Consider the following 26,868-nt stretch of genomic DNA (forward strand, 5'->3'; position numbering starts at 1 on the left):
TACCAAAATTGTTTCAACAAATGTCAACAAAACAAAATACTACCTTGTCACTAATTCATAATTCAAAATCTTGGAACTGTTGCAAAACATTAATTCTATGTATTCATCAGTAAATTAAACTGACTGCTTGACATTTTGCCCTATAATTATGCACATTTTAATGGTTCCTGTTAAAGGGAGTCTAGAGCATCACAGCATTACATTAACATTTTCAAGCTTGCCCTTTACATATCAAACCTTTTCAAGTTACAGAAAGAATAGGTGTAGGTGCATGCATTTATACTTAGATGCAATATAGAGTGGTCATAGCCATGTGGGAAACCGAACCTTTTGCACGTATTCATGCATTTCACTTAACCACCATTTCAGTGCTGTCAACACAAAGCCTGGAAAATTGGGAGTCAAGCACCTTAAAGTTACAGGGGTAGCTCAGTGAGGTTAAAACTAATAACCAGTGTGGATTCCTTTTTTATACTCCATCTGTTCCGAGCCTTTAAGGTGCATACAGGTGATACTTTTAAGACTGTCTGTATGACCAAGAGGGTTAAACGTATAGCTTAATACAGGGGAAGATAGATTCCCATGTAGCTAAATGGCTTTAGGAGTCTGCACTTTAAAAAAATGAATGATGCTATATGAGTCACAAGGTGTTAAATGCTGACAATAGACTTTCTTATACCTATTTATTTATGTATTGTTTTTCTTTTGTTGTAACTAGATTAATGACTCAAATCTCAGAGAACTGGGAAGGTGATATGAGATCGCTACCCCAGGATCCCACCAAACAAATACTGGTGATACGAGGAAAGGGATGATTGGGGTAGTTTGCAGAAGGCTCATCAGCATTTGATTTGAAAGGAGTTTGGTAAAAATACATATAGAAAGATTTTTATTACAGTAAAGTTGGTTGGCAGTCCCTGCAATTCAACTTACACTTTGGAACTCAAGCTAGACTGAAATTTTTAAAAGTGTTAAAGGCAATCCTAACTGTCCCAGTCAAAACCAAGAAAAAGAGACATTTGTTTCTGCATTGCATACAAAGTTCCCTCTCGATACCAGAGGGACCTAAACCCTTGCTCAAAAATGCTTGGAAAACCTTCCAAGAACACAGCCAAAGTCAAGGGTGTAGGGGTTAGATAAAGAAGAGCTGCTATGAGAACAGTCACATTTTGTGTGATTATTGTCAGACTTCTCTCATTTACAAGGATTTTTATGAAACAGAAGAGTCACACATGTACTGGAACACAAAGTTAGGGACTAGCTATTTTCTTTCAAGTTGTTTCAAGGAATCTGAGGCCTACGAGAAAGACAATGCGCACAAACCAGTTACCGTTGTGCTAGTTCTGATCTCATCCAAATCAATACCACATGAAAAAGCTAAAAGGTTTTTTTTCCCTGTGAAGGCCTTTCCCATAAAGCCTGCCATCTGTTTTCTTTCGAGATGTTTGAGAATCTCAAACTTAAATAAATAATAAAGCGGCAACACCCAGTGTCCTCACTTGTGCATTCAAGTATCTGTCCTTGTACCGGTGAAACACAATAAAGCAATCACCCTAACAGAAAAAAAAAAATCACTAGTCTTTATCCTCTGTAATTTTTAGTAGCATTACCACACAGCTGATCAGCAGGAAAAGCCAGCCTGGCTGCCAGTCTCTTAAATCCCCGTATCATTTCTAACTCATGCTGACTTCTAATTACTTCCCACACAAACATCCCTCTGTGCACATGACACAGGTCCTCTCACAAGAGCGACTGCGTGCCATTCTGCTGTGAATGGAAAATCTTTACTGCACGAGAACTGGACAGAGCAGAAGATGTGTCTGGTGACTGCTCCTCCCAACAGGAATGTGACCGTGTTTGACCACATTGCTAAATTGCCTCTTAAGGTCCCTGAAGCTTTGCCCCGACGACCACCCATGAGCAGCCAGTTTCAAGGGAAGTTTCATACCACGCGTTTCATGTCCACGTTTGAAACAGGCTATTTCTTCGTGTAAGCTGCATGATGAAGGAAATGAAGAAGTAGAAAGGCCCCAGTTCTTCACAGGGAGCCACCAGAGAGAGACGCTGACCCCAGCATCCTGGCTGAGGCATGCCAAAGTGGCAGGAGAGAGATGGCCAGCTGGATCTCTCTGCAGCACAGGGGTGTGAGGCTCACAGAGCCAAAACCCACCATGCACACATGCAGTATGGACGGCAAGCTGCTCACGGGAGGGAAGAATTCCCAAAGAAATGCTTACGTTGTTTCACACAATAACAAATGTTTGCATTTCAGAATGTTGAGTGTAAAACAAGGCCAAGTCGAACCCGAATGCTATTTATTTCACATACATTCCAAAAGCCTGAGTGACTACAAAGTTTGGACGATGACAAATGCCAGGCAAAACAAAACAAAGCCCCAAATCCTCAGGGAATCCACAGGTTGGATTGCTGTCACTACCACCTCAGTGCACACTGACAGGTCTTACCATGGCCCTCAGGGCAGCCGAGTTTGGACCCTTCATCCTGAGCAACAACCTATTAGGAACTGCAGCCCTAGGACAAATGCCTTTTTTTTTTGGTTTGGGGTTTTTGGGCTGTGCAGGGCTTTGCACACGATTTGACAGCAGCTGTATTCTTCCTGATCTAGCAGGAACTATCAAGATGTAACCTTGGTATCACACTGGTTCAATGCCATTTGTAAAGCAGAAGAGGGCTGCCATGGCTCCTTCTGGAGCAGTTTAACCACAGCACAACAAAACCATAATTGGGAGAACAGCAGTCGCAATCTGATCCATTTAGAACAATTTCAGTGACATCTTAGGGTACATAGCAGTTACTGGCGGCTGGTGTTAGGCATTTCCTCACTAACACACAAGCAGTAATTGCATCAGTGAAAGGTCCACACCACCGACAAAGAAGGAGGTTTCATAAAGGTGAACTGGGGAGAAAGGAATGGCCATGGACATGGAGATAAAAAGGGGAAAACAAAAGAAAATCGAGCTTTTCAGGCTATTCCCTGGCCATCATTAATAATGCATTTCCCAAATATTGCACTCTATATAAACTGCCATCAGTTGCTCCTGTGGTTCTCAGGAAGAGGTTCCAGAAATCAATACTCATCCCAGTTGTAAAAATTGGTTTTCTACAGTATTTTTCTTTCTTAGCACTATCTTGCTCTTGGCACAAACACTCCAACAACTGAACTAGCAAAGAACTCCAACTTTCTGGGACGACAGAACAATCAGTGAGAGAGCATTCCTCAGTGAAATCCTGCATTAGGGTGGTGACACTGTTTTGGAGCGACAGCAGTTCCCTGCTGCTGACACCCCTACTTTCCCCACCTACACCCTACTGGTAAATACGGGGGGAAGAAACGCTACCCTAATCAGAAAAGTGAGAGCAGAGCATTGAAGCTGACTGCTCTTGGCTGCCTACACCCGCCTGCAGCTATGTTACTAAAATAATAAAGAACGGAAGAACCATATGCTAATGATGAGCCAATTAACCGGGGTGAAAAGCTCTTCTGATGGCAGGCAGTGGCAGGGTTTCTGAAACAAGCGCGACACATAAAATCTGAAGAGTATTGCGGGAAACCTTATAGCACTTTTTCACCAGCAAGGCCAAGGGAAGAGCCTATCTGCTGTGCTCAAGATGAGTCGGGGAGCCAAGGCAAACGCTCAGGATGACAGAGACCCTTACCTCAGTGGTTGAAAGCACGGTGTCCTCATCCAGGCTTAGCACTGCATCTGTCACTATGTTGTCGTAGGGTAAGAAGCGACTGCTCATAACCTGTGGGTATCCAAGGGAGGAAAAAAGTCATTTAAAGGAGTCATTTCCATGGAAATACTGTATTTCATTCCTCACTCCTATTTCCTTTTGTCTTGGGCACATTGCATGTCTGTCTGATAGAAAGGACTACTTAGTTCAGGAGGGAAAGTCTGTCATTTTCATCACTCCAGCAGCCAGCTCACACCTTCTGCTTGAGGAGTAATTTCTGAACAGATCCCTTTGGGGCATGCTGCCTTCCTTATGTGACAAACTGTAATGGTCCACACTGAGAATTAGATGTACCTACAGCTTCCTGAGGCAGGACTTGCTCCCAGGTAGCTAGGACAGTCCCTCTGCCCTCCCGTGGGGTGCGAGGATCGCAGACAATGACGCACTGACAGGGACCTTGCAGCACTCATAAGGCGACACAGCTGGGAACCGAGGAGTCCAGGCTGCGTGTGAAGGACGTTACACTGCCAGGACTGTACCCCTGTCAGGTGGTACGGCTCCATCTCTGTGCGCTGCTGTTGCATCAACAGGGAGCTGCTGCCAAACGGTGCAATGTTTTCCATCAGAAAAGGAGAACACACTAAGGAACATGAGTACCAGTCGAGCTTCCTCTGCATCCAGAATCGTACTGATATTGTGGCATTTTTTCAAGTCACATTCCCGAGTGACACAATATATACATACAAAATGTACATGCGGAATAGCTTTTAAAAACTATGGCAGGACAGCTCTCAAGGCAATAAGGAATAGAGAAGTGGGATCAAAAAGGTAACAGCGAGAGATGTTGCTGAGATGAGATGAGAATCCATATGGCTTCTTTACCAGACTAATTAGCACCTTTGGAGAACTGATGAGTGGTAATAAGGACATGACACTGTTTGTTTCCCTCAATTGCTGAGAAAAATAGCCTGTCTAGTTAACAGACTTCTTTTCAAACTCACTATCTGAAGAAATCACTACAAAAATCAGGCCCGGCTAGGGGAGATCACTGTCTGGAAACAGGGACACGAAGAAGTTTTTCATGTAGCTCGTAATGGACATGACCATTTCTGCATCCCTTGCAACCTGGTTGGAAGCAAGACCCTAAACCTACGCCATGTTTGAGAGAAAGCTCTGTCTCCACACTCAGGAGGTTCACAGCGTCTGTCTGGAGAGCATCTCTTCATCGCTGCGATGGGCCTCTGCCCAGGAACGCCGTGGCTGTGAGGGAGAGGCGATCTGGCAGGTGTTGACAGTTTTGATTTGCTTATGCAGAGGCAAAGCAGAGCAAGAAGCAGTCAGGAGACCGCGGTTCTCACCCTAGCTCTTTCACAGACGGTGGAAGACAGTCAAACAGTAAAATAGTCAGGATTACCCACGTATTTTCTTTTCCTAGTTAAAGCTCCCTGTTGTAAAATGCCTGCGATAATTTATCATGATTTCACGGGTAGGAGTGGAAGGTTAGATTAAGGCAGACCTCTGCAAGCCCCTGGCCAGAGTGACTGTGCCTGCCAGAATGCTTCAGTTAGGTCTGGAGATGAAAAGCAGTTCCTTTGTACAGCCTTTGAATTGGACTGCTCTGGCTCTGCTAGCTTTGTCCAAACAAGCAGCTTTTCTGCGCAAGAAGCCATTTGGCATATATTGGGATATTAGAGAGATGAGACTGTCCACTACAAACACACCTTTGTGTACTCAGGAGACTCATTTGTAATCTAAACAGTGCCTGGGCCAATTTCTACAAATCCTGTAGAACCGGTCAGAGGTTTTCTCCTCTATCTCACCTCTGCAAGCTTTCCAAAAAGAAAAAAAAACAACAAAAAACACCTCTGCAATGTTCAAAAGACTCAGAAGTCACTACAGACAGCCTTTCTTGGCCCTGCAGCAACTCTCCTGATACTGTTTACATGGCCAGCTAAGGCATAAGCCATCAGCTGCCAACCTTGCAGGGCCCTCGCTTTCCCTTTGCTGAGGTGATTGGGGTACAAGGCCAAAGACAGGACCATAAATTCAAAACACGACAGTGCAGCCCAAGCAGCTAAAAGTTCTCTTTGCAAAGGCAGAGCTCGAGAGCCAAATGATACATATCGCAGAGGGGCCGGCCCAAATGTGTCTCAGTCATGGCCTTGAAACAAGAAGCCCTGCTTCTCTCAGGCCTGACTTTGGAAAGGAATCGTCTACTTCAGCACGGATTTAAAAAGAAGCCTCTCCTCTCATCTAGGTGCTGCCTGTTTCAGCTGTGGGGAAGCACGAACAAACAAGTGTGTTGCACAGCAGGAGACGACGCAGTGGTTTTGTTCCCATGCAAGCACCCCTTGTCCTTTCCTTTATTTTATGGTGGGATCCCTTCGCTGACAGCAGTCTGCTGCAAGGCCACGAGAGAAGGCACTTTCTGGAAGTTGGTTTGGCACTACCCACTCTCATCTCTTCCTCCGCTTTTGGGTCTGCAGCTGATCCCCAAGCCTTGCATCTGACTGCTCGGACTCAGTAATCAGCTGCATCGCTGCTTTCATGTCCCCGCAGAGATACAGAAACCTCCAAAGAAGGGGGCAGCACTGCCTACTCTTGGGACCACATTTCAAAGCAGGGCCCCACCTGTGAATCGCATGGCATTAATTGCCATGCTGCTGACTTCTGAGAGCACGGGCCTCGTGCATGAAACACAAATCGGTGACCACGCTGGTGCAAAGGAACGAGGAACAGAGAGGAGCTGTCACACAGCTGCGAACTACAAGTTGCGAACTACTAGCCGCGAAGCAGCTAGAAAAACAAACTCTGGTCCCACCGGAGAATATATGCAATCTTTTATGATGCTCCTCTCCACTTACCTTGCTCTCTCCTTCAATGACTATGACAGGCACAGAAGTGGCAGGCCAGCGGTGTTTGGCTGGGAGGGGTTTATCACAATTCCATAAAACAATGATCTGGAAGAGAATGTTGGACCACGATCAGACTCCTTGGTGGCAATGCAGTCCAAGTCCTACAGACTCAGATCTCCAGACAGAAATGTGGAGTTCATATTTGGACTTTCCAAATCAACAAGAATGATACAGATCTGCATAAAAATAACACTTCCTACAGTAATTTCACCCATCCTGACTGTATACATCCTCCTAAACAAACGTAGGCTGGACAGGAACTGAGGAAGTCTCTGTCTAGGCCAGGTCACACAGATGTCACGGATTTACTTTGGCTCACATTGAAGGCTAAAACACTTGTGACTCTCCACTACAAGAGGGTGCTCCTACTGAACTCCCCAGGGTTTCTTTTAGGCAAGCCAAAATCCCGGCACTGTGAGCCTAGGAGCCACAGCAGGAGGAAGGAAGATCACGTAGGAGCTCTTGAGGCACAGACATCCTTTTGCAGTTTGCAGCACTTGAGGTTCAGATATTTAAAGTGCAGTCTTTGTTCTACCTGTCTCACGAAACAAAGGCGTTTAATTATCGTCTCTATCCCACTCGCATTATAGTCAGAATTTTTGTTTCCCATGCATGCAGGTCACAGACACCAGAAATCTCAGAGAAAAGAAACACGAGAACTGAAACAGGGGGTTGAAACTCGAGTGAGAAGAGGTGAAATCAACAGCCTCTTCACTCCTGGGACAACGGTCCTGTCTCAGATGTGACTGACAGCCAAACAGCGCTCCTTACCTGTGCACAGTACTGGGACTTGGCTACAGCAACCAGGAGTTTCAGCACAGGTTGAGATTGGGAAACCAGGGGAGTTACTGCATGGATAACGGCAGTGAACGTGGGGAGAGGCTTCAGACCTGACGCAAAGAGAGATGTGCTCAGAAAAGACAAAATTGCCCCATTTTGTAGGGGTTACAGGACTTGGAGATGGAAAGATAATCTGTGTTTATAGCAAACCTTGCCATTCTTTTTTAGGCCATGTCCTTTAGTCTTGGATACGAAGTCCCAGACACTTCTGAGGAGATCACACTTCCCTTTAGCTCCCATGCCCCCTGAAAACCCTCACTCAGTACAATTACTGCCTTTTCTTACTATTTCCACAAATGTCCTGCAATCTGTCTTCCATCCAGTTTGTCCACAGATAATATCTAGTTTGTTCAGCCAAATTTCTTTCTTGACACTAGCTCTGCCTGGTTTTGCTACCTGGCTCTGGATACTTGGCGTTTTCTAGACGCATCCACGATTTCCAGAGGCGTGTTCAGTTTCCACAGTTCCATCACAGCCTCTGTCAGATTTTTGCTCTTTCTGGATAAATCCCCATCCACATACGTCTTCAATTACCTCCTGACCTGATAATTCTGTTTGCATCCTTGCCTTCCAATTCTGACATTTTTGTCTTGCCGTGCCTTCCTTTTCTGCCTGAAATAACAGATCCTACTGGCTTCCGCCCTTACTTACTGCTCTCAGTCTTATCTGCGTTCATCTGTGTGGGGTCAGAGTCATTTTTCATCAAAATTCCCACAGAAACCTTCTTCTCCTTTTGGAGGTTACCAAAAGCATGGTAACAGCGAATTTTTAGCAGGTGGGCAGTACAGATACACACAAGTGGGATGGCACAGGCTGAGCCAAAAGTGGAAGCAAGTGTCATCGGCAGGATAATTTCAGGCTGCAGGCACATTCCCCTGCAGAATTCATCGCTTAAGCTCTGCTTCGGGAAAAAGCCACGTTCGTAAGACCTTTGCATTCCTTCTAGTAGGATCCATAAGAGGACACAGAGTATGGAGAATAAATCCATACCAACTATGCACTCCAATTGCAAGTGCCATGGGTAAATTACCACTTTTCCAATTTGCCAAGCACAAATAAACAAAGAAAGCAAAAAACTATCCCTCTTGTGTCCCCTTAGGCCATAAATGGGTCAGTAACTCAGGCATTAATTACTGGCAACTGGAAAGTATGAAAGGATTTTTTTTTAAAACAATATTTGCAAACGAGAGGCCCACAATGCATGTCGATGAGTCAGAGACATCCCAGTCTGCAGTGGGCAGGGAAGACTGAAACAGGATAAATGGAAAGCATCATTAACTAGAAATGAATGGCGAGTCACGAGGCACATGCTCCTCAAAGATCAGTGATATTCCAAGTGCCACCAGAGTGTAGGAAGGATTCACTCACCGAGATTAGCATAGTAGTACGGAAAATCTCCCAGATATGAGGAATACTGTGGCAGTACAAATAACCCTCCAGGATGTTTGTTCCATATTAAGCTGTTACGTGATATGTGCTTAAATATTCTGTCCTGAATAATCTGGAAAACAAGAGAGGCAATGACTGTTAAATAGACTGCAATAGCCACTGGTGGGTGTTCCAGGGACTCCGGCCGACTGGAGTCCTCCTCACCCAGTTTGCAACAAGCTGAGGCACACAAACGACGAGACGTTCCTGCTTAATCTCTCCTAAAATGGCACAGAAGCTCTGTACTTCAACAACACTTCGGCAGCTCAGGCTTCAGAGCACCTCATTAGCCTCTGTGGATGTGGGGACCTTGCAATTCATTGCATTCTGTATTTCACGTCAAGGATTTTGTCTGTGAGAGGAAGTCGGCAGTAGTAAGCCCCATTAGTGCACTGTCAGATTTTACTATCCAGAACTCATATAAGATAATTACTTGAGGATGGCATTACAAAGCTAGGTATTATTTTGAGATAACGAGAGCATTCAAAGCCACAAAGGCTTTCAGCAAATCAGGCTGCACTAATTATTCATTTTGCCTATTACGAAGGGGCATTAATATTCAGATACATCACTGATTCTACGTCTCGGTTCCATAACGGCTCCTTGTTGGCTGAAATGGAAGAAGATCTGTTGGTAACCACTCTCTTTCTTTGCTGAGGGCCACAAACTTAGAATTCTAGATATTTAAGGGCAGACCAGATTGCTAGGTCGTCTACTTTGTCATCTGGAATACCACAAGCTACAAAAAAGATACAAGGCCAAACAATTAATATGTGTTTATAACACTGGTAATAGTTACTTCAGACCAGTTGCTAGCATGTAAGAACACTCTGGTTCTTACACCAACTTGCTGCAAAGTCGTAATAAGGCTCAGCAGTGGGAAGCTAAAACTAGACAAACTCAGCATCCAAGCAAGAGACCATTTTCTAGGTGCAATCTGCTCTTGGGCCACATGCTCTTACGTCTTTGTCTTCCTCTGAAGCAGGAGAGGTTGGCAGGACTGGGGATGGGACCCTGGAAGGGGCTGGGATTGTGAAGGAGGAATATTCTGCTAAGACAGCTAATCAGGATTTCCTTGCCTTCTACAGCTCATCTGGGATCTCCTAAGGGGATTTGATGCAGTTGGTGGTTTATGCATTACACAGGGCTCAAATGCCAAGAACAGGTTGGTTCTCCTAACCTAACATCTCTGGCCTTAGCACAGGCACATCTGGGCGAAAGTAATGGCTCTGAAGCTGGAGTAAATCTAATCCCCTGCTCCATTCCTTAAAATCTTTGGAGCTAAAGAAGGTCTATACCCACAGCATAGAAAAAAACAACAAACAAAAGCAAGCGAAAAGACCCCAAATAACAAATCCAACTAAAAGCAGCTGCTGGAGTCTAAGCAAGCTGAAAACCTCTGTCAGCAGCTGAGTTCAAGGACATTCGGTCAGTACGGAGCGTGACCAGTAGTTTTCCTGGAATTTTTGATGGCTATGACAAAACAAAACCACCAAATCACAAGTTACCTTGTGCTAGATGATCCACCGCTAGTGGCCACATCACCATGGTTAACTTGAGGCAAATGTTAGGTGTCTGCACGCTTGTCTTAATTTCGCCTGCAGCCAATTAGCATTGCTAATATGCAATAATTCACTCACATGCCTAAGTTTTTAACTTATTTTTATGTGGATATAACGGACTTAAGGACCATATTTCCACTAAAAAGAATGTATCCGAATATGTGTTGGGAAAGTTAGGGGTGCCAGCTGCCAGACCTCCTGCATGGCAGCAGGGAGAGATGACTACTGGTTCTCCATCTGCAAGTCATGCCACTAAACAAAGACAGAACCTGGAAGGTACACATTTTCAAGCGTTTACCACAAAGCCCAAATACTACAGCTCCTTCCTCCTGTTTTCTCAGAACTGGGGCATGATCAGATAAGGGGAAGTCTGTGAATTTACACGGTCAGGAGGCTTTCACAGACGGCGGAGTTTTCCACCGCGCTGGTAGCCAACAAGGCTGCAGGGGAAACACATGGCTCGCATTCAACGCTGCTTCAGCGCGCCCAGAGCAGCCCTAACACGAAGCAGACCCCTGATGCCACGCAGGGTACGTGGCCTTCAGTGCATGGCAGGCATACAGATCTCACTAATACGGCTACTCAACAGGCCGGGGAGCTGGCCTGTAATATATCACAGCTCACGGACGGCAGATTAATTTATCACGCTCCTGGTCTACGTAAGAAATCTCGCTGTCTGTAATGATAAAGAGTAGAAAAGATGACTTGGCAGAAAGAGAGCAGAAGTGTATAAAAAAGGATAACATGGGGGACCAATCGATTAAAATTCAGGGTACGCAGCATGGCACATATTGCAGGGATGGGCAGCGGCTATACAGTGTCTCCAATGGTGAGGCCTGACAGGAGAAGTTTAGGAAGAGGAAGAAGGGGTGATGAACTCTGCCAAGATCTCCCTTTTCTTTTTTGGAATTCATTAACAGTCCAATATTTTTGTTTCCCTCATCTTCGCGCTTCCAAAAATTCATATATTGCCTTCAGCATTGTCTCTTCTCAATATGCCCCAGCCAAGCACTGCACGTTTATTCTATGCCTTTTGTGCTGCCCTCCTCCTTCCTCTTCCTGAGCAGAAGACTGAGCATATTGCCCAGGGATTTAGGTGTGTTTCGGGCTTGTTTTCGTGGATGAACAAGCTGAAAAATTGCAGATACACTGTGTAGGGATGGTGTTTGCTGCAGTCCGCTGCTGCCAGCGCTCCCGCCCACCACGCTGGGGCAGACCCACACGAACACCATTTCCTGACCCACACCACGCCTGGGGCACCTACAGCTGCAATACGGACGGCTGGCCAAATGCTTCAAAGCTCCCACACCGGGCTAGGAGCTGTTTGGCTCCGGTCTCCAAATGCTGTCAGGGACCTGAAGACGTGATCAAATGTTTTCACAGGTGTCCAGGATACCAGGCAGAGGAGAGACACGATGCCCTTGTAGACACCTGAGTTGGGGAAGACTTTTGCTGCACCGATGTCCTCATACTTGGACATGGTACAGCACTGCAGGCAGCAGGGAGGTGATTATTCAGATGGTATCTAGTATCATCAGAGCACTGTGACACCACAGCGTTACAACAGAAGATGGATAACATCCACCAGAAAAAAAATAATCCTGGTAGGAATTTACTTACAGGCATCAAATTTTAAAAAGAGGATATACTGCTTGCAGATTTCTGACACCAAAAATCACTCTCAGCTGTTTTATTGCTTTCCTACAGGAAGTTAACTCTGGACTTCACTCTGGCAAGCTGAAATGTGAAATGAGTATCTGCTCATATGAACAGAACCCCTCTTAGCTGTCTTTACAAATTCTGAGAGTCCTGAATTAAAAACAAACAAACATAAACCCCTCAAACCAAAACCACCCTTGCAAACAAATGGAAAAACCCAGAACATAACTTCAGCGCCAGGCATACATTACTCGGTTCCATTAAATTAAACCTTGCAGGAAGATTTTTGTTTTCTCTTTTTTCCCCTCTGAGCAGAAACCGCAGCCTGCTGGATGCCCAGCTGCTTGAGCTTTATTACAGGTTTTACTCTCCCCTGGGCACCTACAATGACATTGGCCAATGTCCCACGAGGTCCAGGCAGCCCTAAAGACTCATCTTTGAGCACTGGAGCTGGATGAGATGGACACCAAGGCTGTGGGGCTGCAGGTGATGTCCCCTCGGGACCAGCCCAGCACAGGTAGGAGAGGGGCAGCGAGGAGAGCTGTGCAGCCTTCCCTTTTTAGCAACCCTTAATGATAACAGGGTGCCTGCAGGGAAGGGGCAGACAGGGGATGAGGCACCCTGATTGTCTCTAAGGGTACTTCTGGACGGGTGAATTAGGCTGCAAGCACTGCCACGTGGTCTTCCAGCTTTGTTAGCCTGATCCTGGCATGGGCTGTGACAATACCACTACCTCGTCCGTGCTCCCGGGGAGACTGAGGATGCTGAGCTATTCCCAACAGGCAGCACGGATGAAGCCAAGCTCATTAGGGGTAGAGAGCGTTGCGAGTACAGCTACGCCAGGGGCTCCAAAAATATTCCCTGCCTGGTTTTCTCCATTGGTACAGAAAAACCCAAGGGAATGTCTTGCAGCAGCTGGAGGTGGGTCAGCCACGAACAAGCCCACTGCAGGCCAAAATACGGGCAGCAGCACTTGTTTGCAGTTTGCAGGCGAATGCAGAGTAGGAAATGTGGAACTTTACAACCAGGCACAAAGACAGATGCAACTGCAGAAGAATTAGCATAAGACAAATGCATTTGGACCTCCAAAGCGAGCCACTTCCAGTGGTAACAGTGTGTCAAAAATTTCAATGCAAACCTGCAGAACAATTAGAAGAGAAACCTGCTTTTGAAATTGTATCCTGGGCTCTACTTCTAAAGAGCCTTTTATCTCTCCTCTGCCTCTCGAATTCAGAAAGGATTCTCTCCACATTTGAGATCTCCTGTCTCCCTGTTTAATAGCAGTCTAATTATGATTATTTCTTACTATTTTGTAGGGATGATCAGGCCTTTCCCTTACCCTGGGTGTGACGGTAAGACACAGTAACTGACAAGCCCCCATTTTCTCTCAGCCAGACCTACAGCCCCATCACAAGGCATCAAATGGTCAAGGAGCTTCAGAGTAGTATTTTTTTTCCAAAACGAATTCCAGAAAGGTTTCTTAAAGAAACATATTCACCACCACTGACAAGGACAGTGATTCATTGGCCATAAAGCCTTGCGAAGGCAAGATCACACATGACAACTTTCCCACGTGTCCGATAGCTCCCATTCTTCACCGTGTCAGTTTTCTAATGCGGATACCAATAATGAAGAAAATATTTCCTTAGGGAAGAAAACTTATCAAGACGCCGAGGTTTTTTTTTTTTTCCAAGTGACCGATTGCACGTCGTGAAAACCAAGGTCTGGTGCCAGCTGAGCGCAGCAGCAGCTCAACAGCTATGGAAAGCTCGCGGCTCTGCGTGGTCCCAGACAGTTTTTACTCACCTCTAGTGTAGTCAATACAATCTTCTCAACTGAAGAAAAATAAGCCTCCCACAAGAACTGTGTCTGCTGTCTAAGTGCTAGGATTTTATCCTGATGGATAGACCTGATTGTAGAAGGAATCTGTAATACAAGATGTAATATAGTCAGAAGCTTCACAAAACAACGCAATCTCATCGAATTAATATGCTGCTGACAAGTTCTCTCCTCTATTAGCAAGCTGCACAGCTTCAGCGCTCCCATCCAACAAGACGTGTGTGTCAACAGCCAAAACCCTGATGGAGACACAGATGAGACACAGCCCTGCACGACCTTTGGTACTGGCCCACTACGGAATGCACGATTTATTTATTTTTATTTGCTTTCTCTCGGTTTTTGCTTGTTTCTCTCCCCTCTCCCCAGCGCTGCGGCGTGGCACAGCGAGGAGCTCCAGCACAAATCCCTCCCGCACAACGCTTTTCACGGACCGGCAGTTTAACAAACTAGTACCTGCAGGACTTCTGGGTCCGGCAATAATCCCCGCTCTCAGAGCACATTAAAGGGATCTGGAACTGCATTTACCGCAGCATGGCAGCACTAAGTGCCCTGAGGAAAACATAGCAACATCTGAAGCAAGACTTCACTTTTGGGGAGCCTGCGGATCAAATCGCATTTTACTAATTATTGTGGGTGGAAGGAATAATGTCTCCCACAACACCTGCTATTCACAAGGGAAAACACTGCTGCTTTTTCTCCCTTCTCCGTTAAAGCACCACTCTAATTCTGGTGTAAGTCGCCTTGCAAAGAAAAACCAAATTGCCCTGCCGCAATGCTTTGTGATTACAAAATGTAATGATGACTGGAGCAGAAGGGGAGGGCTTCCCTTCTGCTTCTCTCCCCATCCCCACGTCCCTCTTCATGCTGGAAGGAAACTAATGAGCGTACGTGCCACTGGTTAACTTCTCAGGACCTCGATCAAGGCCTCCAGTATGTTGCTTTGACAATGCAAATTGACATTATTAAGGGAGTTTAACTGCAATTTGCTTCAATTACAAGGACTACTCACAGAACCAGGAAGGCATCTAAGATATCTTGCTTATCTGTACTCGTTTCTTCTAGGAACGAGGAGCTGTGCTTTTGCACCTACTTTCTTGTGATTTCAAATTAGGCCACCTCATTCTCAGACAGTCATTTTTCACAGAGCTTTTACTTCAATCACGAGCTGTAAAAGCATGTACTTTCGCTGTGCGTTGCTTTTTTGCACATCCCAGCTTGTTCTGAAGGTTACTTGCAACCCAACACATCCGCCCTTTCCTGATCAAAACACATTTGCTTATTCCTAAAATATTCTGAGAGGTGGCAAGGATCATTATTTGGTTACAGGAACTCCTGAATCAAACGACTTCACATGAAACATTTTCCTGAAGAAGATTTGAGATTCTAAGAATTTATAAATAATGAATTTCCATGAGAATCGGTAAATTTGTAACTGCATTGCTTGCATCCACGTCTGGACAGATCACGGCTCCCCGGAGTGCAGCGTCAGATGCGACGATGCCCACTCTCTAAGACCTGCTAGCTATAAAACAGAACTTGAGCTTCAGAGAGTAAGGGCTGCAGAAGGAAATGGTCAAAATGTCAAAGGTGGTGCGTTTTGTTCCTTTGCTATGGTCCCTGTATGTCTTTAGGTAAAACATTCCTCTCAAACAAGTATGAAAGACGGAAGCCAAAGCCAGGCTTTAGTGCATGTTTTTCTAATCAGTTCCATCACTGTTGCAGAACGACGTTTAACTGTATCAAATTTTATTTTGGGGGGTGAATATTCTTTCTTTTCATTACTTTTCAATATCTTCCAAGAAATACTGGGATAACGAACATTATCTGTACTGGCTGTACACAGATCACATCCATGCTCATTACCAAGAGCAAACACACAATCGAAGTCCCTTCACGGTGGCAACGTGGCACTTTTTTCTATAAAGTTAAACATTTAATTGCATGATGTGCAACCTTGAATGTGTGCTACATGTGAGAGCAAGACGAGAAATCAATACTCTTTTGCTGCTCTGGCCCCTGAGCATGAAGGCCGCCCTGCCAGTGAAGGTTGCTGCAAGAAGTTCAGGTTTTACAGACTGCGAGTTTTTGCCTGCGAGTGCCTGCAAACGCGGTGCCAAGGTTTAAAAAAAGCCTCGGTGCCTGCTCTGTTGCAACAGCTGGAAAGGAAAATCAGGGCTCCCATTTTAACTGCATTTGCTTATTAGTTATTAATCTACTTGTCCAGAAAGACAGGTGGGGAAAATGATGTATTAACACTAATCTGGCAGGATTACGCTGGAATTACTAGAACTGGATGACGTCTTAATAAAAGGTCATTTCAGTAATAAGTGGGGGAAGGAAAAAAACCACCCCACAACAATAAATGCAGAAAGGCTGGATTAAGCTCTCCCAGCGCTATGATGAGGAGAATATGCAAATAAAAACATCCGAGCTGCTCTAAAACAGGAAATGAAAAACTGTAACATAACAAAAACATTTCCCAGAGCAGACATTCAGGCCCTCTGCCAGCTCTTTAAAAACACTGTTAATAATGGTGCAGTAGCTGTTCAATATGGAAGCAGCTGTGAGGAGAACGAATGGCATGTTACCGGAAAGCATGAAGATCAGCAAATTATTATGATTTAAAGGGAGAAATAATTTTGCTCGGAAAAACATGCTGTCCATGAAAGCAAAAATCAAATTTCTTTTTTTTTTTTTTTTTTTTAAATTGCAGATTGTGTCTCATTGATGGCAACAGGTAGCACTTCGCAAGGCTTGCTAGGCCAGCTCTTTACAAATATTTACATCTTCAGACAAGTAAGAAGGCACCTAAGGAGATTTTTAAAGGCACTTCAACTTTTGTGTGCTAACACACCCGCACCTTTGAGTACTTCTCTCCATGGATGGCAATAGCTTGCCACTTCGGAAATGAGCTAAATTTAGTAATAACAAAACCGCTCTTACTGTGGTGGGATAAGCCAGTGTGCACTAATGCACAGTGTGCACTGCAGACAACTACCCTAAAGCTGTAAAATCCATTTTTTTTTTTTAAAAAATAAAAGTTTGAAACGTTGCTGTCTCCCTACAAAAATATTTCCAAGAGGTCAGGAAGCACGTCAGTGGTGCTGACACAGAAATGACTAGATAGGAGACGAACAGCAATTTGGTGGCTATTCCAGATCTCGTGGATCTCAGCTTCACGCTGGGCGATGGCATTTCAGCAAATGCTGCTTTGGGGAAACCAATTTTTCAAGAACTTTTCCTAATATCCATTTCTCTCCATACCTTGAAAAAAAACACAGGTCTGCCAGGGAAATAGAAGAAAAACTCTAGTGAATTTAAAGACAAAAGCAGACGCTGAAGGTAAGCAGGGCATTTCTAATTCCTTAGCTCACTTTTGTTGCATGATCTCAGGGAGATTAACAATAAAGCGACGTGACCACTGCTTCAGAAAGACAAAGATGTCTTTCTGAAGACATCTTTCAAAAAGATCTTCTTCAAAAAGGTTCTGCTTCCACAAAACTGTTAGGCATTAACAGGGTCTGAGACGAGACCCCTTTGCCTGAGTGAGGAGCCTGTCAGCCCCTTCCAGCCAGATACACAGCACTGGTAGAGCCCCGAGATCCAACTTTTTCTGAAGGACGGGAGCAAAAATGGCCTTCAGAAGTCTTCTCCCTCATGGCAGCACCTGTTTGGGACAGCCCTGCCTCAGAGAGGGATCCAGGCGCCCCCCACCAGAGGAAAAATGAAGAAGCCTCCTGCGTTCAAGCACGCGGCCTGGTGGCTGCAATGACCTTCAGGTCAGGCCGTGAATGATGTCACATTAAATGAGTTCATCGCCGGCGTGACACAGACAATCCCTTCATGATAAAAATTCTTTTACAGCCCTGACCTTTCGGATTCATCTTCCCCGTCCATTTAGACGGCGGCGGCAATAATCAACCGATCTGCTGAAGGCCGCCGTCTTTTTCTTACCTGTAATAGCAATCTCTCATCCCCGATGACGGCAGCCTGCTTCCAATCAATCACTTCCGAGAAGGGCAGCTCCCATCCATTGCTGAGCATCACGGGCACGCAGGCAGCCTGCACACAGAGCCATCGCACTCGTTAGTGGGCTTTCCCATGGCCGGCCAACAACTAGCACAAGCCTCAAGGCTCACGCCAACGCGATTCCTGTTTTCTGCACCGGTTCTGCCCCAGCACTCGCGCCACGCCGTCAGAAGGCAAGGCAATATGGCAAAGAAGCTCGAGCCCACAGCCAAAATGTTTACCGTTTTCCATCTGGGGCTTATTCAGATTCAGCAAAAGGTGGGGTTTGCGTGGAGAGCGGCATTTGAAATCCGCTGCTTATGCTGACGGATGAGGACAGAGCTGTTAGAATTCTGTAAATATAACCCTAGAGAATTTAATACAAAATGATTGCCTTCTTCGCTGCTTTGTGAACCATTCAGCAGGGAGCTAGCTCCCTCAATTTTTGTAACATGTTGTAAGACAACCCTACAGAAAATATATATCAAATTTAATTCCAGAGCACTTCTTCCACCAAGGAGGAGTGAATTCCCCGTCCTGTTTGATATCAGCTCTCTGAACAGAAGCAACTGCACAAACACAACCCATCCGTCATCACCTGTCTACAAAAATAATAATTGCTTTCTGTCTTAAAACAAACAAAACGCATGTAAGTTTAGTATCTATTTCTCACCAGTACGGTTTGTCTAAATTATTTTATCTTTTACGAGTCGTGCAAGTTCCTTTGCACTGAGAGCAAGTTTGCGAATGTTCAGTAAATAGTGCAGTATTTCCATAAATAAACGATTGCCACTGCATTCTGGTCGGCTGGATGACAGTCTAAGATCCCAGCCAAAAGCCTGTTGAAGTGATGAAAGAACCTATTACCAGAGGATCGGCATCAGCTCGTGCTCCGGTTCTTTTTCTTTTGGATCAAGCCAAGCTTGCGTGCTCTGAATCTGGCCTAGACTGGGGTCTGCCCCCCTGTACCTCCTGAAAGGTAGCATGAAGGGGAACTTTCCGGACTGCTCTACCTTCCTTTGTAACATATATTACACGGAGGATCTTAGACTAGTCACGTCTCTGCATTATAGCAGCGCTTACGATGTGCAAAGAACTGTGATCGTCTGCAAGGAAATGACATTAGCGCATGAAAAAAGCCAAGCAGAAAACACTTAGCAATGTGTTTTCATGTTTAAAACATTCCACTAATGTGGATTATGTCTTTCAACATGCCCTGCAGCCAGACAAAAATTGGGAATTCATCATAATCAGTGTATACTGCTGCTAGCCTGGTAGGAAAATCCTCAATGCCTGCATTTTATCATGGTCGACCTGGAGCCTCCAAGTTCCGTACAGTGAGGTATGCTCTTTGCTATCTGCTCCCGAGACGATTTATCTAACAGCAGCTACATGACTGGTGGCCTACTCAAGAAAAGAGCTGAGCAGTGCTTTTTGGAAGGATCTGAAGCCACTTGTCATCCCAAAGAAGCCGGTCCCACTTCTTCCTCTGAAGAGGCTGGGGAAGGAACAGCACTTCGCGGGCTATTTACCTTCTGCTAGGGAACTGACAGCTCAGAACTTGGATCTCCAGTAGATGTGGGGTTCAGTGGCTAAACCTAAGTGTCCAGTGCATTTGAGACGCTCTAGGATATCCAAGCCACCCATCCACAGCTGGCAGATGTGACAGAACCTAATGGGAGACCTGAACCCCTGGGGAAAAGCGTCAGAAAACCAGGAGGGTACCTCCAGGCTTCAAAAATGACATCATACACCTAAATTTGGGTACCCGAATCCTGCTCTGCATTACAGTAAACAAAGCCCTGTCCCAGGGCAGCTGCGACATTTTGTGGGTGATGAAGAAAAGTGTTGTGATGACATTCGGCTTTACTGCCAATGCTGGGACACCTCCCAAATGGCAAAACGGCATCCGAAGGCAGGGCCCTGTAAGGTGTCCTCATTTGCCTTCTAACCAACACCAAGAAGCTCCCCAGCCTCCCCCTCCCTCGGCTCTGGCTCCCATGTAAATGAAATCCAGATGCAAGTCCCAGAGGGCAGCTGCAGCACCTCCCAAGATGCTCTGTACGGCTGACTGAAGATCCAGGACCCCGGGGACGAGCTGATGCTGGCAAAAAAAACAAGGTCACGCTGTCCACAGCTGGCACAGGTCAGTGTCAGGCCTGGGACAGAAACCTGATCGCTGTGCTGCCGCGCCTGGCTGCCACTGGGACTCAAGAGCCCCGTTGTATTGCTCATGCCGGCCAACAGCAAAAAAAAGAAAGGGAAACTATTAACCAAAATGCTTTTAAAAGGTGAATGGGATCTGGGTGCTGTCCCAGACACACTGCATGCTGCCTACATCCACCTTTATGTGATGCTTCCATCTGGGGTCTACAACCTCTGGGCCACCTTTGGCATGTTCAGCGAGCAGCAATGCAGGAGAGACGATGCAGGTGCAGGTCTGTTTCGGCTAAGTGAAAAGGAAGAGCTACTTCACTGCTCCAGGCCTTACTTGTGGAGGTCAGTGTCTCCCACGGGAAGTCTCACAGCTTGACAAAATAGTGCTCTAGGTTGGTCCAACCTCCCAGCCCCACCACATCCAGGGAAACCCTTTTCCTGAAGGTAACGCAATTCAACCTTCAGATGAGTGCAGTGCCCAGCCCCCCCCGGGGAAGAAGCTGCCAATTGCTCCAGAAGTATGAATAGAGGCTTTCGCAAAGTGGATTACTGTCCATGAGGGAAATGAAACACATTTCTCTCCTCCCCACCTCCCTGCTATTGCATGCTGAATTGCAGCCAGCACAGGCAGTGCTTTAAGCTGCAGCTCTTACCTGCAAGGCTTCCAGAAACCTGAACGAGCCAAGCCTGCGGCCACGGGGAACCAGACAGAAAGTGGCATTGTGCAGCATTTCACGGTAATCATACCTAACAAGAACAGGGGAGAAAAGACAAAATTCAATTAGCGGCGAGTCCTAGAGTAACTGGGCATGAAAATGCAAACAGCTGTTGAGACACGTCTGGATAAAATCATCTCTGACCAGGACGGCTCTCCACCAGGTTAACCACCTCCCTGTGTGCACACGTGTGTGTGTGCACGTGTGTGACCATCGTGCTCGCTCCTCTTTGGTCACCCCAAGGAGCGGCCACCATGGGAGAGCACTGGGACAGCAGCAATGAAACCGAGAACGAAGGGAATAATTCCACCTTTGCAAAAATCAGCCATGTCTGTGTAAGTAGGTGTGCATGAATTCTAACAATAAACTTATATTAACTGCTTTTATACCCAAAGCATCGTCACCGCACCCCTGTGAATCTGATTTCTACTCAGATTTAGTCCGAGTCATGCATAACTGTGTTCATTTCCGCGTAAGGGGTTTGTACAAAGCAAAAAATATTCAAACTCTGCCACACAAATCTTCCCTTATCAACCAGGCACTGACAAAGGGAAGGGGGCCACAATGACTCTCTAGGTGGTTATTGTCAAGTGTGGTGAGAGGAGAAGGAGGGATAAACTGCTTTGGCAGCCAAATTTTGGCAATTAACCACATAGCTGCAATGACCCCTGCTCCTCTGAATTACATCTTTAAGATACTTCTGTTTATTCCCCCGATTCCGTCAATCACTACAAAACCATTTACCAAAAAACCCCATCAGATCCTAACGGTTTCCAGCCAGTTATTAGCTAATTGTACTTCTGGCAAACCTGTACAACTGCAAATGGCATTGACCTCACTGGAACGCTCAGCCTGAGACAAAAGGCTCAGGATTAAACACCCCTCCTTTCTGAAGGGTTTCCTGAACTCTGGAGACAGATATTGTTTTGACGCTAACTTGTGACACCGAAATTTCCTAACACTAAGGATCTAATTTAATCATAGCCTGCAGGCACTGCAAGTTTTTTGCATTTGTGTATATGGATATGGATATATATGTATGTATATGATTACACTTTTATATATAAAAAACTCCAGATCTATGTTTGTATTCTCACCCAGGCCAGACAGATGGGAGTAAGCCAATTTTCAATTATAAGCTCCGTCTTTAGGAAGAGACATCTTGCAAAGGCCCATTTGCTTAAACAAGCGTGTACAACTAATTTGCACAAGAAAAGGTCACTGTGAATGGATTAAGATTATCTCCACTGAGAGTAAAATAAAAACCCTCGCTGCATTAATTAAAACTACAAAACAGACTTCAAAGTACATTTTTTAAAATCGTATCCCAACTTTGGTTAAAACACACATATATATATCCCATGTGAGTGGCAGTAATTTCCTTTTCTCGGTGTGGGACATTGATCGGCACCTAAAGTCTCAGCTCAACATTCAGCAGTGACACAGCACATGGGGGAAAACATTAAGAAACTGGAAAGCCAAAAAAAACCCTTGCCATTTTTAAGCATTCATTTTCGCATAGTAGGTCTGAGACTCATTGCTTTTACTGTATATTGTATGACAGAAAATCTTAATAAATACCAAAAATAGAATACCCCGTAGGGCTAAAATACACCAGTCATAACTCCTATATAACTCCTGTGACTGGTGTATTCTAATGATAGCTATCAATAGCTAGCTAAAAATGTAAAATCCTGTTAATACCCTGGAATGCAACAATATCCACAAAACGTCAATGGCAGAATCAGAGCACAAAGGAAAAGCAGAGGCCGAGGCCAGTGGAAGTGAGACTTCCATATGTCAGCGAGGTTTTATATCGGGCCCTCTTTCTTTCATATCTGATTTGCTGGTATGAATATAGGTTTTCGAAAGAAAATAAAAGGATTTTGTAGACTATTTCCCAGCCGAAAACCAGTTAGGATCTTGCTCCTGTTTGTGCCTTTTAAAGCTGAACCTGTGATTTATTGCTTAGCTCTGGAATAGCATGGTTCATGGTCATCAAGTAATTTATCTACATCATGCATACAGGGAGAGAGAGCCTCATCCTAACCTTGATGTATGGGCACAAACTTTCCACTCACTTCAGGGAGAACCCGCAAATGTAACACGAGCAGACCCAGAGTAAAGCAAAATCCATCAAGAGACGCTGCAGTTCATGAATTGTTCTGACATTCTTCTCAGGGACAAATTTCTCTGCAATTTCAACCTAAATCTTTTAAGGTGACTCAACACCATCTCTGAGCGCAGTGCGAAAGGACTGGTTTCCAGTTTAATTCCCCTCAGCTAACACCCTGGGATGAGGCACCTATTGCTTTGAAACCCTTAAATACAACACACCAATTTTACCACTACTAGTTTGTGGGCAGCACACAAAGCCTGGGGGTACACTGATGTAACTGAAAGAGAGAAGATATTCCCAGGTGTTTAAATATGGGCTTGGAGAAGACATTAACTACAAAAGCATCACGCGGCAAAGGAGCCTACAGGCCATGAGGTGGACGTGCAGCTTCAGGGCCACCCCAAGGCAGATCTAGAGGCGTTGGCACAAGAGGCCCACAGAAATAAAACCAGCAACAGCACAAAGTATAAAAGAAGGTGTATGGAATGGGGCCAACGGGTGTTACATGCGGGGGCCAACATGTGCTACGGGATGTCGTGAGGCACCAAGGGCCCGGGGCACCGCTGCCATTCGCCAGGTGCTCAGCCTCTGCCATGGCCCCACAGCATCGCCCCACATCCAAGGGGCAAAGCTTTGGCTGCCCGGGGAGCTGAGTGCTGCCTTGAAACCAAAAGAGCCCCTCGATTCCAGAGTCCTTCCAGGAGGAGCTACAAATGCAACACAGGGTTTGAGCTTTGTCAGGGAGGGAAAATACGATCAGCAGGGAAAAAATACCATATTTTTTGCACACAGGACTCGCCTCACAGCATCTCTGCACTTCCCTTAAATTTGATTTTAAGTGAAGCCAGAAAAATAATCCCTGTGGCTAAAGTTAGGTATCCAAGTTCAGTCTCTGCTGGACTCGAAACTTCCCCTTCACCTGCAGGGGACAGAAATCAGGGCGGGCCCAGGCACCCACAACAACCGCTGCAGCGGGGAACTCTTCCCTTCAGTGCTGACCTGGTACCTGTGGTAAATGCCAGCATTGCTTCCATCATGGGCTTGACTTCCCCCTGATCTTCACCGATTGATCTCAGCGAGACCTCTGGGAGGCAAACCCGGATGTGAGGGAGGGTTTTTGGGGCCCACCTGCACCTGAGAAACAGGAGCAGCCGCCATCTCCCACAAACCAGCACACCCTCGTTTCTATTGCTTTATCCTGGTGCTTCCCTTAAGGTAGGTTAATTCCCTGGAGCATTTATTGCAGGAAAAGCTCTGAGAGGAGTCTGCTGCTTTGCTTGGAGGCTATTTATTTCCAAAAGCTCCTGGTTTCTTCGCTTGAAGACGGCATTGGAAGGAGGGCACGCGCTTACTGCTCTTGCTCTAGCACTCCTGCCTGCTGCACGTCCACACCGAGGTAATGTTTTGCTGCCAATTTTAGGGACAGCTTGGACTGGGCCTCAGCTGCATCATTCACACATGTCAAAATCCAAAATGCATATGCCTTCAAAGTGACAGTTGGGGTCTTAAAACTAAAATAGCTACTAAAATAGAACTAAAATAGAATTAACCCAAAGCTCGCATCCCTCTGTAAGGATCAGCAGTATGTTTTATTAACTTTCAGGTTTCCTTCCACGATGATTAAGTGCACCGCGTTCTCAGCTAATACTTTTTTTAGGCAGCATAAACAAATAGCTCTATTTGTAATCAATTCTAATGTATTCACACTTTAATTGAAATATCCCCTCCCTGCTACCACCCATAGCTGGGAAAACACGGACGGCCCCATCTATCACACAGGTGTAAACACCAAAACGCTGCGCAGGCAATTACCAGGAGGAGAAATGTCGCTCAGCAAAGGGCTCTTACAATTTTAATTTCTTGACCCAATGCGTTGTTTCTCCTGCTTCTCCCCCAGTTTTTTTATTTTTCTGGGGTGCCGACCTCATCCGTCAGCCCGTGGATCAGGCGGCTGCTTGGGATTCCTGGCTCCCCGTTATCCTACGGCAGGCAGGCGGCGGAGGCTCCACAGTGACTCAGCCATGCCACGCATTCCTCCTCACAGCTAAAGCATTTCCCCATGTCACTACACCTCTATAAACGACCCTGGGAAACGTCTGCACTACCAATTTTAATATAAACTGCGTTGTTTATAAAAGCAACAATCGGCATTGTCCAAAAAGAGGTCTGAAAAGATGGCAGGCTGTTTAAACCAGCACATACGTCCAGCTGCTCAGATGTAATGATTATCACCATACTTCATCACAAAGCAGTGTACATATTTTCCTACATAATCCTCTCATCACTGGTACGGGACATCATCACCAGCTCCAGTTCACAGATGGCCAACCTGAGATACAGATGACTGCTGGGCAGACCCTGGGAATGCCACCACCAGCGTCCTTGCCTGCCTCCCTCCTCTCCGGTGACACAGCGCACGCCGAAAGGTGGCCGTACGGTGCCTCAGTCAGAATTCAGATGGAGGAGAACACAGGAGCAGAAACCGAACTGAATGCGATGGCCTCAACCCAGCAGTATATATTTTAACAGCGCCACACATAATCCATCTTTTGGAAGATGCTGGAGCTCATCTTGGCAGGGAGTATCAGCACATACCTCTGTAGATGTCAGATGGGACTAGAGCTGTTTTTTCCTTCACGAGCCAAGAATCGCTATGGCACTTTACCAAGTATGTCCAGGGCTCCCTCCCCGAGTCTGCAAGCCCATGGACACACGCTGCACCTTCCAAAAGTAGCTGGATCAGCTCAAGTGCTACAACAAAGACAGATATTAAACACCTATAACGCGAGGCTAAATGGCAGAGCATTCCCTAGTTTTCCAGTATATTAAGTTTCAGCTATTAAGCAATCGGCCAGTTTTCTGTGGGTGATTCTTAATGCAGATGGCTGTGAACTATGGGCTGGAGAGGCTGTAAAGAAACCCACTCTGTCACACAGCGTGTCTCGTTGCTTGGTTTCCATTAAGGTATGCCGGCTTTTAAATAAACTGTCAAGTAAAACTTGGCATTGGAAACACCAAGTGAGTAACTGTCTTTGTAGAAAACCTGACAGCTCAGCTGTGTGTCAGATAGATAGCTGCCTAAGTCGCAGCTCGAAAGGCTAACGCATCCTGCTTGGAAGGGTGCCGTCCCCACGAACTGCTTGCTTTGGGATTTACGGCCACGCGATGCTTTCGGGTGATCTTACTGCTGGTTAGCAGGCTACTGGCTGACAGTTCATTTCCCTCTCCACAAGTGCTGGTTCTGGAATTAGAAAGTTTGGAGGTGCAAAAACATAATTGGAAAACTTTTTTTTTCCCCTGCTTAAAGGGCTAATTGATTTCACAGGTGTTTAATTATCATTTGCTGTGAGATAATACCTTGTAGTGCGATAAAAAATGGATTTAATTTTCGAGTGCTTGCAAAACCATTGCCAAAGCCAAGTTAGAGCTAAAGCTAGATAATTATTCTATAAATCAAACACACTGCCTCCTTTCTTTGAAATTTTTAATACTTGGCTATAATGATATCTGACGACCTTGAAACTAACATAAAAAGGATTTTCTTGCCAAGTGCTGACAGGCAGCCATTGGAGTATTTCTTTCAGCCTGGTTCATTACCGGAGATGCAGCCAGCCATGCTGCCCCGGCTGCAGGAGGGATGCTACGGTCTGAATACGGTGGTAGCGTGCACGAACAGCGCTCTCGGCACACAGGTAACACATGGGTGCAATTATGAGAATGGGCTGGGACTGAAAATGCTGCAAAATTCATGAAAGTGCTGCAAAATGCTGCTAGGGCCAGCAACGGACACGAAACTTTGCAAACGTTCAGCAGCTCACGTCAAGGTACAAATGTTTTCTCCTTTCTGTGCAAGGAACCGTGCCAGCACCTCCTTTTAGTTCAGAGGGCCGGATTAACAAAGAAGAACAGGCAAGTACAGTTTTTGGTTT

General features: G+C 45.7%; 1 protein-coding gene across 2 annotated transcripts in view; it reads right to left on the reverse strand.

Annotated features, from left to right (window-relative positions):
• EXT1 (exostosin glycosyltransferase 1) overlaps positions 1–26,868 on the reverse strand; it is a 168,998-nt gene that overhangs the window by 4,268 nt on the left and 137,862 nt on the right. For both annotated transcript variants that reach the window (XM_050708491.1, XM_035556162.2), the window contains 7 exons: positions 20,758–20,851; positions 17,894–18,001; positions 13,907–14,026; positions 8,820–8,952; positions 7,383–7,501; positions 6,561–6,656; positions 3,679–3,768 (listed from right to left, as the gene is read on the reverse strand). In XM_050708491.1, the coding sequence (XP_050564448.1) occupies positions 3,679–3,768; positions 6,561–6,656; positions 7,383–7,501; positions 8,820–8,952; positions 13,907–14,026; positions 17,894–18,001; positions 20,758–20,851 (760 nt within the window). The remainder of the gene's footprint in view (positions 1–3,678; positions 3,769–6,560; positions 6,657–7,382; positions 7,502–8,819; positions 8,953–13,906; positions 14,027–17,893; positions 18,002–20,757; positions 20,852–26,868) is intronic.

This window comes from Cygnus atratus, chromosome 2 (genome assembly GCF_013377495.2).
Source record: "Cygnus atratus isolate AKBS03 ecotype Queensland, Australia chromosome 2, CAtr_DNAZoo_HiC_assembly, whole genome shotgun sequence".
In the NCBI taxonomy this organism is placed as follows: domain Eukaryota; kingdom Metazoa; phylum Chordata; class Aves; order Anseriformes; family Anatidae; genus Cygnus; species Cygnus atratus.